We start from the raw sequence: 14915 nt of genomic DNA, 5'->3' as shown, positions 1-14915 counted from the left end.
AGAGTGTCTCAGGGTTTAGAGAGATGGTTGAAAAAAGGAATGAATGCAAAAAACCCCTCACTTAAGGGGTTAAAAGTTGCTGTATTTATTAGGATTAATTCCTGTTCTATACATTTTACTTCTCTTTATTTTATTCTATATTTTCATTTCCATTTAGTCAACTCACCTGGTCACAAACCTAGGATGTTCAGGCTTCTTTTTCCCCAAAACAGATTGTACTCGTAGAGTTTCTAATTTCCTGCAGGTTCTTATTAAATCCATTTATTCATTGAGTTGATGATGCTTCAGGAAATTAGTTTTTATGCAGAGTTATGCTCATTTATTCAGTCCTTCAGTCTAACTTAGTAACTTTCAGCATAGTAAATATCCTTACATTCATGCTTGTGTTGAAAGTCCTGCTACCCCACTCACCAGCAAGCTGCCTGCTTCTCCCACTAGTTCTTTGGTGCAAAAATGCAGGCTTGCCTCTTTCACCAGTGGTCCTAGAGAGCTCTCCTGTGTCCTTTCTGGGACCCTGTAAGCTCCAATGGCTGTCTCTTTCCCTCTCTCCACCTTTAAACCCTTGGCCTTCCACTCTCCCTCTTCTCATCAGCCTGTCCCTATTTCTGTCCTTTGTACCCATTCAGTCTATTGCCCTGTCCACCATGTTCTAGACAAATTAGCACCTCATTGTACAGAGAGACATGATCCCCACCTCCATCCCTCTAATCTCATACAAATCTTCAGGAAATTATACATTCATAAGCACATTCTGTCCATGGACATAGGGGCCTGGCTTCAGGTAGGTCTTACTATGTTCTTAATCACAGAATGTTTTGTTGAAGGGTGTGTTTGTGACCTATTGACTAGGTTAACTTGTACCGCTGTGGCCTTTGCAGCTGCTAATATGGCAGTGGGAAAGAGGGGGATGAGTTATTGCATGAGTTTCTGATTTAATATAATCATCTTTTAACATTAAATAAGTAATATTATCTACACCTTATTAAGGGAGGATGTTCCATGGCATTGAGCCATTAAGACACATCTCGGCATGAACTTATACAAGCAGTATTGAAAACTTTTTATTTATTTTTAAATATTCTGAATTAAACCAGTTCTGCAAAGAAGAGTGGGCTAAAACTCCTACATAGCTATGTGAAAGACTGATATCAAATTATCGGAATCATTTGGTTGCAGTTATTTCTGCTGAAGATTACACAGTCATTAAGTTTAGGGTATTACTTTTTTCACATAGATGATTGAAGGTGTTTGATAGCTTTTTTTCATTAAATAAATGAAATAATCATTTCAAGAACATTTACTGTTTATTCAGGTTCCCCCTTGTCTAATATTACATTATGTCTAAAGATCTGAAACCATTCATTGTGAAAAATATGCAATAATAGGATAACAGGATAATAACAGGAAGGAGGCACACACTTCGTCAGGGCACTGTAGGTGAGGGAAAGGCCAGACCACCCGCTGACATTGGGTTAGTCACAGGCTGATCGCTCCTCTGTGAAAGACATGCCATACATGAGTGCTCTCGCAGTAACCTGACATCCTCCTTTAAGAAGATCGTTGTGATTCAGCCACAGCGTCACTGACCTGCCATATCAGGGGCTCCATGTTGTCTGTGGTGGTGGACAGACAGACGCTGAGGACGACAGTGTGTGAGGAAGAGGTCAGCACGCTGGCGATGATGGCGTCACGCATGCAGAAGGGCAGCATGGTGTAGACCACAAAAATAATGAACAGGAAGAAGGACACCTGGGGAGATATGGACACTGGTCAGAGATGGAAGAAACACACATGTGACTGGGTTTACATTCAGCTATGACCATGCATCAAAGGGGAAATAAGAAGATCCACCATGAACATCCAGCTACACACTCAGTGAGCACTTTACTAGGTATTTAATAGATTTATTTTCTAGACTTATTAGGTCTTCTGCTGCTGAAGCCTATCCACTTAGTGGTTTGATGCGTTGTGTGTACAGAAATGCTCTTCTGCATGCCACTGTAATGCATGGTTATTTGCGTTACTGTCACCTTCCTGTCAGCTTTGGCCAGTCTGGCCCTTCTCCTCTCACCTCTCTCATTAACAATGTTTCTGGCAGCAGAATTGCCTAATAACTGACTTGTTCATAGGGTATTATCCCTTACATAGTATATATGTATCATTACCACTTTCAGACATAAAAAAAAAAAGAAAACATTTAAAAGCCAACATATTTACTGTATAGTGCACCCTATTACATTTCCATGGGGTCCCTCATAACAAGCCGCTTTTGCAGATTTCAACAAGCAGCCTTTGATTAAATCTTTGAGTGTAATTTGTCTAGCTCAAATATTTATTTTTCCGGAACACAGAATTGAAGGCGACTAATGAAACCATATTCACAGTAGTAAATAATTTTACTACTTCTCAAAATGACAAATTGCAGAAGGTTGACCTCCTGGAAGGGAAAAACATTCAAATGTCAAGTTCTTTTTACCTTCACTTTTATGCTTTTTGTGTTTTTGTTTGCAGTCACACCACAGTTCACTTCATTAGAGCTTTCTCGATTGGGTACAAAACGCTAATGAAATGCCAGGGAAAGTACAAAACGTTGGCAATGTGTTAGATACCCCGCACACAGCTGCAACAGGACTGGAGCGAGTTAACTGCTCTTCTGCGGTCCTGCTTAAATAAAAGAGGCCAGTGTTCAGTGGAAACTGCTGAAAAATGCAAGTTCACCTTTGTATGTGTGTGTGTGTGTGTGTGTGTGTGTGTGTGTACGTTATTCTCAGTTGAGGAGGAGAGCCGTCTGAACACACTGGCGGCCTTGTTAAAAGCCAAGCTACAGGGACACGGTTTTGCCCATAGCAGAATGGTAAACCTGAGATGATACATGTCTATGATAAAACAAGTGTATGCACAATGTGCAAACGAGTGTGTACAGTACACATACCTTTTAACATACCATTAAGTCTGTGTGTCTAAACAAGTGTGTGTACATGTGTGCCTGTGTGTATGTGTGAGTGTGTGTGTGTGAGCTGGTTCATAAAAGGAAGATATCAATGCTATTATGTCCATAAAACGCATGGTTGTACTTTACTTTCACCAATTTCCCCTCTGAAATTTACTTGAGAAGTACACCACACAAACAATATAATAATTCAGAAAAATAGACACGGTTTTCAGAATTAGTTAAAATGTGAATATTTTGGATCCCTGTATCTTATAATGACCTAAGTATTTCACTTTCTTGTTCCTCTTATTGTTACTGGTATTATCTGCAGATACATAAAGCCCATCATGGCCGCATGACTTAAATGCAGCATCTCTGGCAGTAGTTGTGGGCCAGATTTCTCAGTCCCTCCTCTGTTCTCCCCCCACAAGAGCTCTGGCACACAGCCAGGGGATAACCTGGGCTGGTCTGTGCTGATAAACAGCCTCTCTGCAAAGCTGCACAGCCCAAGGAATAAGGACCAGTTCACACAAAAATTGGATAATCAACACATTAATTTAAACTGAGTTATATCGTTAAAAATACGGGTTTGTGGACTATCTTGGCAAAATATTGATATGATACAAACACACAACATCTACTCTTGTGCCACAGATATTGCCTTAGCTTATTCTGAGCCGCAAGTGTATTAACAACCTTCACAGTGTGTTAGTATTTCTGTCAACATAACAAGCAGCACCACAGATTTAAATTACTCAATTTATCCAGTTCACATAGAGCATTTGGGGGAAATAACATTTGTGTTTTTTCTTTTGGCTGTGCCTTATCGCAGCAAACAGGGTGTGAGAAGAGTCTACAGCTCAGAGTCCCTGAAGAATGAACCAGCAGAAGAAACAGAACACTCCAAAGACCATCAACACTGCCTTAGCCTGCTAGCCACACTCACACTGTTATCTACATTCACACATTTTCCATGTATTTTAATGCAGATGCTCACAGAACATTCCGGTTCTGAGCAGGTGAGTGATGAAAAGAAATTTGGTCCATTTCTTTTTAACCACAGAAACAGCACATGGATACACCACATAATGCATTCTCAGGTACATGTACACATATACATATACGTCAACAACCTGGTTCATTTAAGAACGATCAGACGCTATTCAGCAGAATATGTACATGTAAGGCAGTTCCCAGAACCAACCTATTGGACGCTGCAGACCTGCTGAAGCACAGATTAATCGAAGACGCTGGACAGAAGCTAAGCCAGACATGGCAGTACCTAGAGCAGGAAACAGGATTCTGGGACTTGAAAGCATTTCAAAACCAGCCTTGTGGTAAAATTTTATACCTATGTTACAGTATGTGTGAAAGTACCAGAAGAAGGTATCAGCAATTTCAACAAAAAGTTAGCGAATCCCAAGAAGCGTTGGAGGTGTTTACGAGAGACAGGCGTGGGCCAGTTAGTGACCGCCTGAACCTTCTTGGGATCCGCCCTGATCTGTCCCTTCTCCAAAATGAAGCCAAGGAACTCGACGCTGTCAGTGTGGAAGACACACTTCTCCGCCTTGACGAACAGTTTGTTCTCCAACAGTCTCTGGAGAACTTGTCTGACGTGAATTTCATGTTCCTTGGCATTGGTGGAGTAAATCAGAATGTCATCCAGGTAAACAAATACGTGTCGGCCCAGTAAGTCCCGAAGAACATCATTCACTAATGCCTGGAACACGGTGGGTGCATTAGTGAGGCCAAATGGCATGACCAGGTACTCAAAGTGTCCGAGGGAGGTATTGAAGGCGGTCTTCCACTCGTCACCCTCTCGGATACGAACCAGGTGGTAGGCGTTGCGTAGATCTAACTTGGTGAAGATCGTGGCATCGTGTAGCGGGTGAAAGGCGGAGTCCATCAATGGCAGAGGGTATTTGTTCTTTACTGTAATGTTATTGAGTTCTCTGAAGTCAATGCAGGGACGCAATAAGCCATCCTTCTTCTGGACAAAGAAGAATCCGGCACCCACAGGTGAAGAGGACGGGCGAATCAGTCCATTAGCTAGACAGTCCCGGATATATTTCTCCATGGCCTCCCTTTCCGGTCGGGAGACATTGTAGAGACGGCTTGAGGGGAGTGTGGAACCTGGTAGCAGCTCTATGGCGCAGTCGTAGGGTCGGTGAGGAGGGAGAGTTTCTGCCTGTGTCTTGGAAAAGACCGTGCCTAGGTCGTGGTAAGGGGTGGGCACCTTTTCCAGGGAGGGCTTGGGGACTTGTAGTGGGTCGGGTGCACCCTCTGCTGGTGCAGGAGCAGATCGCAGGCAGGATTGGTGACACTCACGACTCCAGGCTTGAATGTGGCTTGAACTCCAGTCGATGGTGGGCTTGTGTCTTTGGAGCCAGGGTAATCCCCAAATGAGCTGATCATTAGGGGACCGGATGACGCGGAACTGAATCATTTCATGATGGTTTCCAGAAATGATCAGCTTGATGGGTTTGGTGATGTGGGTCATGCGGCAAAATGTCTTTCCATCCAGTGACCGAGCATTCTCGGGATGGGGCAGTGGGAGGGTGGGAATGTCCAGTTCCATGACCATTACCTCGTCAATAAGGTTCGCATCAGCTCCGGAATCCATCAACGTGTTAACCTGGATTGCTCTGTCAGGAAGCATCAACATGGCCGTAAGCGTGGGACGATGGTCGTTCCTGGCAGACCCTTCATATCTGTTGAGTACTCTCACCTCAACAGATGAGCCGGATTTCTTGGACCGGAGGGTGCACCGAACTTGGGTGTGTCCCAGCTTCCCACAATAGAAGCAGGAACCGGTCGCCCTCCGACGTGCCTGTTCCTCAGGTGATATTTTCATACCAGCACGGGAAAGGTCCATGGGTTCGAGTACATCTGCTTGCTTCTCCTCTGGTCGGGGACTTGACCCTCTTGACCCTGGGGGACGGCTGGCTGGGTGGGACCTGTCTCTCAGTCCGGCATTGTCTGGCACAGTTGTCCAAACGGGTGGTGGCACGGACGAGTGGGTCAAACTGAGTGATGGGTTCAAGACGCGCCAACTCGTCCTGGAGTGCCTCACTCAGGCTGGCCAGGAACAGGTTTGCCAGAGTCGCATCATCCCAGTTGGTGGCTGCCGCGAGGGTGTGGAAGTTAATGGAATGGTCCGCCGCAGTCTTCCTGCCTTGGCGAAGGGCGATCAGGTGCTGGGAAGGCTCTTGGTCGCTGGATGCATGCTGGAAGACCTTACGGATCTCCTCGGCGAACCCCCAGACCACACAGCTGTCACCCAGTCCAAGGCTCTCCCCTTGAGTAATCCCATCACGTAGCCGATCCGGCGGTCATCGCTGTTGTAGGTCTGAGGTTGCTGCCGGAACACAAAGTCGCACTGGAGCAGGAAAGCCTTGCATCTCTCCGGTTCTCCGTCGAACCTCTCTGGGGGGGGTTGTTGTGGCTCCCGGAATTGCCAGGTTCCCATGGGGTTGGAAGGTGGAGGTGCAGGCGGGTTGGCAGGTTCTTCCAGTGGATGTAGCTGAACCGCGATGGCGAGTCTCCTCATCTCCGCACACAGCACCCGAATCTCCAGAGGAAGTTCGGAGATTCCTTGGGAGTGTTGCTGGACAATGGCGCCTTGTTCTTGGAGTGCGTAAAACATGGCGGTTGAGTCAGCAGGGTCCATCTTGGCGAAATTGTTCTGAGACGGGTGTGTGGGGGTTGGACCCAAAATGCACGACTCAGAAACAATGAGTAGATAAAGTCCCGTCAGGGCTTTATTCGGGACAAATCCCAGGAGAGTGGTCAACACAAGCAAAGTCCATACACGAAGATCCAGCCAAACAAACAATAAACAAACAAAAAGCACGGTGCCGAGGGAAGAGGCAAACTCGTAGTCGGTAGACGTGCAGGGAGGTCCGGTAGCAGGAAAGCTGTCAGCGGGGCTGAAGTACAGGCGGATGGCAGGCAGGGTCGTAGTCGTGGGCGATGCGGAAGTCGAAACCATAAAACAAACAGCGAGGCAAAAGTACAAAATCGGTAGGCGAGGACGTGGTCAAAAACAAACGATGGTCAACAAAACAGAAATCAATAATGAATGGTCGGTAAAACAGGCTTGGATCGTAACATGTAATCAATAATGTAAATGCTCAAGAGTTGCGTTGATAACAAGAGGCAGGCAATTTTGCGAAGAACAGTTGCGCGTCTGAGCTATAAATGCGGGTGTAGACAGGTGTAGACAATTAGTTTAGAGAGCAGAAAGGAAATGAAAAACAGGTGCGATGGATGACGAGTTTAACAAGGTAATTAGTAATCGTTAGTAATAAACCTATCCTGCCCTAGCATTAGTAAATTAGTAAATGACATGCACGAGAAACGTAAGGTAACATGAATACATAATTAGTTTGTTAGTTCTACCCAATCCTGATCTAGCGTTAGTAGTTTTAGTAAATAGACAAATGGAAACAATTAGGGTGTGAATGACAGAAAGAGAGAGAGAGAAAAGGCGGAACGCAAGGTTTGCGGAAAGACATGTAAAAGTGTATGTTTAAACAGTAACCAGTCTACGTAACAATAAACATGAATCAAAACATAACACAAAACGAAAGTAAGATGATAACCACTCAACATAACAAGGTAATATAATCGAAACGAAACATAACTAGACATGACGAGAAAATAAATCGTAACAAGAAATAAACTAAACAACATGACGAACCTAGACTAACATAATACATGATAAGACAATACGTGACTAAGACAAAATGAATAAACATAAAACATGGCAAGACAGACCTGAAACGTGACACTAGCTGCAACATGAGAAGGTATACAGTATACATTAATACTTAAAAATCATACCCACATTCATTCCACCCAGCCCCAACATCCATAATAATTAATTAAATTAATTGAACTGAATCTTCTGAGTGCATTCTGTTAAGTGTTTTCACTTAACGCATCGCTAGGCACTGACAAGAATTTCATTTGTTTTAACAGCACTATTATGGGATTAGGAACAGTTCCTATGCTCTAAAATGAGAGTACTTTACAGGCGACTGTTGAAATCTTCTGCAAATAACCTTTTTCATGTCCAAGGCTAATGTTGCTTTTCAGCCTATATCTTTAATTTGGAAGATTCATGTGCAGGGTGTGTGATTTCATGACTTGTATGGGGTTCAAGCAAAGGGTATGTCAATCTTAATTGAGTATCTGTATTGCCATTCGTTGCTTAAGTTCTTAAGCCATTCTTTTTGTGACCTTTTCTTTAACAAATTTCAGTGGTAAAAAGCTGATAATAGCCAATGGAAAGAATGGCAACCAGTGGTGAAGGAGTACATGGACAGATGACTGGAGATTAAACATTTTCCGAACAGAATGTGTGGTTCCTTCGATAATGATAATAAGTTGTCTAGGTCATAAGGCAGCAAAGCATCCCTACACCATCACACCACTGTGAAATGCTATTTGCTTTACACCAGATATCATCCACTTTTGACCCATTGTCCATTGATCATCCAGGTGCTCTTTAGCAAATGTGAGATGAGTTTTCGTGGTTAGCAGGGATTCTGCCTTGCTACTCTCCCATGATGAAACCCACTTTTCGCCAGTCTCTTTCCTATTGTGGAGTCATGAGCACTGAGGATTTTAGCTGAGGCTAGAGAGAACTACAATCCCTGGATGCTGCTATCACTGTACCCTTGGAGAAATTGCTTTGTTCAATCAATTTAATCTATCATCAAATTAATTTAGTTAATTGGTTAAGGGGCGATTGAGTAACCAAGGGGGCAATTACTTTTTCAAATGGGTGATATGGGTGTTTGATAACTCCTTCATTGTGAAGTCAAATAATAATTTGTTTCCCTTTGTATAATTTTGCCCAAAGAGAAGAACATATTCAGTGTGGCAAATATGTAATAATACATGAAATTAGGAAGTGGGCAAATACTTTTTTATGGCACTGTATACGGTCATTTTTTCCATATAGAATTTCAACTGTGTTTTTAAACATAATTTCGGAGGAGGGGAGAGAACATCAAAAATTATAAAGGAATGGCTTAAAAGCAAGAATATCAGTATTCTCGAATGGCTTAGCCAAAGCCCAGATTTAAATCCCACAGAAAAATCCGTGGCATGTCCTCCCATGCTCTTTGAGTATGGCAGAATGTAAGCACATTTGCAAGGAGGAGCAGGCGAAAATTCTAAAATATGAAGGTGCAAAACATATTTGAGAAGACTCAGAGCTGTACTTACGGCCAAAGGCCGATGTGCAAAAAAGGTAAAAAATATTTCAAAAGATTGAGCAGGACAAAATGTGAATTTTCTAGATTAGAATGAGATCAAATTTTGTGTGCATCTTTTTAACAAATAAAATGTTACATTTCCATCAGCAAAGATCTTACATCTATCTAAGACATCTCTAATTGTAACCTCATATGAAAGTAATTGTTATTTTCTTCTTCCTCTCAATACCGTGGAGTGAATGAGAATTAGCAGTTTTTGCTCGAAACATAATGGCCGATTTTGTTGTGGGCGAGGGTGCTTCCAGGTTAACTCTGACATGGACATGGGCTGACAGAAGGCCCTTCTGTATGTTTTGTCTCTGCCAGTTGGCCATTATGCAGCCCATATTTCAATAATCAACCACACAATTCCTGTCGTCACTGTTGTGACAAGACATGCTGAATTATCTGGAGGTTCTTCATGAAGGCAGGCAAAGTGGCATTCAGGAAATGCAATGGACTTTAATATGTGCACAAGTAATCAAATGTAATGACAGGATTTATATTGCTGGATCTAGCTAATGTCCAATTAGTGCCCTGATTAGTCACAGCATTTAATTTATTGGCATGGGCAATATTTATAGAGTATAAGTATAAATATTAATAAACTGAAAAATATGGTATATTTTAATCATAAAAATGAATTTTGAATGAAAGTATGAATGAAGTATGAGGTATCTATGTTTAGTAACTTCATAAGTAACTTTCTATGTTACTTATTATTTTACTATTTTTTGTACCATTACTATTTTAACTGTCACAACTCTTTACACTGTCACTGCCACTGTCAATATTTTGTTTTGGTCTTTAAATGTTCCCAAAATCTCAAGTCACATTTTTAAAAATCCACATTTCTTGTATTTAGTAAGAAAATTAAAGTGACTATAAAGCTGAATATATTAATGGCTTTAAACTACATTGAAAGACGTTATTATGGTATGTAATAAGCATCGACAAAATTATAGAATTATATAGCAAAGCAATATCAACTTAGGCCTATATCAGTGTAGACATTTCCATGTATTCCTATGTGGGGTGGAGTTCAGTTTATTACCAGAAATTTTGGGAAGAGCTGAGGAGGGAGGTGAGGCAGTCCAGACGACACCTGTCTATCTATCTATTTCACTGCTGCTGCGGCATAACTCTCCAGTCACAGTGCATTAATATCAATCACATTTTAATAAAGAAAAGTGCCAAATATTTGTAGTGTTACAGCTGACAATGAAAATGTACATTGGGCTCCAGAATTATTGGCACCCCTGACTGGCAATGCTTTAAGAAGAATATACAATATGATTATTGAGATAAATTCAAAACGTCTCGACATGAGCCCAGTGTATATCTTATATTACCAGTGGGCAAAATATGTTTACTCCGAAAACCCAAATGTGTTTAACAACAAGGATTATTTTGTTTGTTCCATTGCAGCTGGATTTACCTGAGAAAAACACAAAGATGGCCTTATCTGCTCTCTGAAATTAGGTTTTTGTCAGGGATCAATTCAGACTGACACACTCCCTGAGGTGAAGACGCAGGTGCAGTGCTACCATGGAGATATGCATGGAAGTCTCCAGTTCTGCCACAATAGGCCTCAAGAATGAAATAAATAAGTATTTCAATGAGGAGGTATATGAGAACCAAATTACAGTTTCCCTTTGCTGTTTGTGTGTGAGTGCATGCGCCGCCACATCTGCATGTGGAAAGTTTGAAATGGCAGAAGAAGACCTTTAACAGTTATATTAGTTCTCTGGTAAATTTACTCTGTGTATGTGTGTGGGTGGATGGGTGGCGTGAACATCCTTAAATGGCAAAGAAAGAATCTTTATGAACAGTACAGGTTAAAGGGTTAATATGCCCTGTGCAGATGGTGTGCCTCACTGTGCCTGTGTGTGCGTGTGTGTGTGTGTGTGAGAGAGAGAGAGAGAGAGAGAGAGAGAGAGAGAGAGAGAGAGAGAGAGAGAGATAGGGAAATTAAAGGCAAGACAAATGCAAGAGATACTGTACAAGGCACAAGTAAAGGCTAGAGATGTAGACAAATGTATCTGTGCTTTATAAAGCTTTATGGAGAGTGTACATTTTCCAGGTTCCAGGTCATTTCAGTCAATTTTGCGTAACACCATACAATAACCTAAGACCTACTGTTTCCTGGTAAGTCAAATGCAGTTATCTTTTCCTCAGTTTAAGGCTACCATAAGAATCTCAATATCTGCATATTCTCCAAAGTATATTGCTTATATATCGGTACTTCCATACACATGGACAAGTGCTTCATTGCTGCACAGGATACACACAGAGAGAATGAGACTTCTCAATAATCTGTATCTCACAGTGAAGCACCTGGAGATAACAGGTGGTTCTGCTACAAGAGAACAGGGCACTAGTGGCAACAGCTCTCAGCATGAGGCCCTGCCTCTGTCCATAGCTCGGTGCTATTTCTGAGATCACGCAGGAACGTACCAGCAGGAACACACACAATGACATTTATTTTCCATTGACACAAGCGTGGATGCATGTGTGGGAACACGGGTGTATCTGTGTGGTTGTGTATATGAGTGCAAGAAAGCTTGGTGTATGTGCGGGTGGGCAAGCTCATGCTAAGATGTACAAGCCTATAGGTACTGTGTGTGTGTGTGTGTGTGCGTTTTCCTGTGTATTGGTCTTTGAGTGTGAGAGTACATGTGGCAAATGAAAACTAATTCCAATGATACTAACCTAATACCATTACCCATGGAGGACATCTTAAACCACCTTTGTGAACTTTGACTGTTTGAATTGGTTTGCACATGGTTTGCACATGGAGCTGTAACAGTCAGGGGTGACTTGCTGTTATCCTCCCAGCTGTGTCATGTGGTTTTGGAGAACATATTTCTGTGTAACTGGCCCACTGTTTGATAAGAAAATGCCTCCATTTTATTATTTTCCAAGTTATTTCCATGAGTCATCTATTCCTGAAACCATACATTCAAAATTCTAGAAAGATATCAACAAATTGTAGTAAAAACACAAAATACCAAAGATAATACTGCAAGCCTTTCAAAACCCTGAAAGCAAGAGGCTGTCATGCCTCCCCAATCTCATTTCACACTGCTGTCCCTTTCAGTCTCACTGCCTCTAATAGATACAGTATGAAGGCTCCACCCTGCCTGGATGACTGCTCTGCAATCCTCATGTACCCCATTATCCCTCTGAGATCGGATATTCTTTGACATAAAAATCAAATAAATGTCCCGATTTAAAAAAAAAGACATCCCTGTATTTCAGCCATAGTTGAAGACTGCTGAAAAGCTGGAAGAAAAACAAAATCATCAAGCACATCTTTCACTGTACTATATCACCAATCTGACAACACTCCTTTCAAAATAGATAGGAGCTAATTAATTCTCAGGCTCTGAAGGATATAACCCACTTTACACACATATGAAATAATGCTCCATTCTACTATTCCTACACTATAAAATCATTACATCTGATTACATCACAACCAAGCAGCCAAAACGGGTTTAATGCTTTAAAAATGAATTTAGATGATGTATTCGGCAATGGGCAGTTTTTGAGGAGATCTGGAAGAATATAAATATTACCTGTGACCAACTAGACTAGAGCAGCCATGGATGAAAGGGTTCTGCCATCTAAGGTCTACTACACTACACCATTTGGAAGAGCAGATACACTGAACACAACTGGCTAAAGGAAATATCACAACAAATGTAAATAAGTGGAAAGGCACTCACAAAAAGGACACAGTAATGTGAGAAATGTTTATGAAATTTGATCAGAAATATGTTGTTTATGTTGGTTTATTATATGCAAAGAAAGCGTGAATACGTTTTATTTACATAACAGTCTACACAAGTTACCCGAAATATGTGTATGTAATGGAATAGTTTTAGCAAATAAGAAATGTAAGGAAGGGCGTCATTTTCTGTTCACAAATTTAGAGATTGAAAATTATGAAGTGGCTTTTACTTTTATAAACAGTGCATGTGGATTGTCTGACGGCTTTGCTTACAAAATCGAATCGTTGATAGCGTAAGTTACCCACAGCTGCCGGTAAGTCTTTAAAAATAATAATGAGGTATCTCAGCACGCCCATCAAAAGCTCCACACGGATCCACTACTCATTAATTTGAATGGCATCAGCTCTAAAACGGGTCTGCAATAACAGCCGCTGAGCAGGGAATTGTAGCTGTAAATTTACTGACAGCCGTAGTCTGCTAGTTAGCTAGCTTGAGTTGTGGTCACATACACATTTTGCCATTCCCATGGTGGTTGCAGTCGTGAGTCGCGGGTTGGCGATTCCTTTAAAAAAGCCATCCGACTTTGACAACTTGGCTCCCTTTCCTACTTTTCCGTTTTCATCAAGATACTGATCTTTATTTTTCCAAGGCTTTTTCCCTTCACTGTAGCTCATTCGTCGGTGCCATCTTCCATAACTACCTTATACTGTACATATCGCTAAATATATCAAGAAAGAACATTTCTCCATATTGTATTAACATAGAAATGAACTTGAATAGCAATGTCATGAAATCACCATGGCAAACAACAGGGGCACCAAACTAAACAAACAGAATTCGATTGAATGAGTGACCTGCAATAATACAGACACTGCTTGTGTAATGCACAAACCACTCATAAATACCTTGCTTGTATGAATTTAAATTAACTTTTAAATTAACTGATTTCCTTGTTTGAATTTGCCCTGGGAAAGAAAGGCCAACAAAGCATTCAAGAATGAATTCCAGTGTAACCACATATTTGCATTAAAATCATTTTAATTGAAGGAAGTGTGTTTTTTCAGTACTGTTTCTGATCTGCAGTCTCGTTTTATTTTACTCTGTCTGATTGTTGGTTGGTAGAGAAAGCAGAAAGTTCCCTCTTTGTGCTTTCTGTGATTAAAAGGGTGGCTTAGCATTTTATGTGTAATTACAGGAGACAGTGCCATGGCAATGGGGACCCGAATTCGGTAAGAAGGCAGGATCTTTAGAAAGATCATTATGCCTTTAAATTACACAATAGTCCGTTCTGAATGTAGGTTGTTTTAAGCAGCCTCTACAGTCTTGCCCTAATCAGCATGGCCATCTTTGTAGGAAAGGGTTGTTTGTGGGAAATAGGATCTAATTTGTATGCAGTTTATTTCTAGTGTTTGTGATAATGTAACAGGTACAAAAGCACAAAATTAATTTTATTGATAACCCCTCTGTGTAGTATTCCACTTGCTTTATGGTAAATGGTTGGCATTTATATAGCACCTTTATCCAAAGTGCTGTACAATTGATGCTTCTCATTCGCCCATTCATACACACACTCACACACCAACGGCGATTGGCTGCCATGCAAGGCACCATCCAGCTCATCAGGAGCATTTGGGGGTTAGGTGTCTTGCTCAGGGACACTTCGACACAGCCCGGGCGGGGGGATCGAACCGGCAACCCGCCGACTGCCAGACGACTGCTCTTACTGCCTGAGCCAAGTCACCCCTTTATGGATGCTGAAATGAATAGTCATTAATCAGTTAACCATTTAAATAACTGATCAGCCCTATGGATAAGAGGGCAATGCTGGTGAATCCTCCATGTAAAACACTCATACCTGAGGCTTCTCTGGAATGCCTCACATTATTACAAAAGGACACCATCTGAAAAATAATGTCAGGGTATTGCTTAATGAATGTGTTTCCGTGAGGTTGTACCTCTCCATGGGCATGTTTGCTGCAT

The 14915-nt window shown here is 41.7% G+C and overlaps 1 protein-coding gene across 2 annotated transcripts in view; it reads right to left on the bottom strand.

The window, feature by feature from the left end:
- The window catches only part of adcy2a (adenylate cyclase 2a), a 66509-nt gene that overhangs the window by 42374 nt on the left and 9220 nt on the right, over window positions 1-14915 (bottom strand). For both annotated transcript variants that reach the window (XR_009708741.1, XM_061241642.1), the window contains exon 3: window positions 1588-1749. Coding sequence is in view for 1 of the 2 variants with exons in the window: in XM_061241642.1 (XP_061097626.1) it covers window positions 1588-1749 (162 nt within the window). In the remaining variant the exon portion in view is untranslated. The remainder of the gene's footprint in view (window positions 1-1587; window positions 1750-14915) is intronic.

Source organism: Conger conger, chromosome 1 (assembly GCF_963514075.1).
Source record: "Conger conger chromosome 1, fConCon1.1, whole genome shotgun sequence".
Classification (NCBI taxonomy): Eukaryota; Metazoa; Chordata; class Actinopteri; order Anguilliformes; family Congridae; genus Conger; species Conger conger.
The sequence above is the reverse complement of the archived record's forward strand: the minus strand, read 5'-3'. Positions and strand labels throughout refer to the sequence as shown.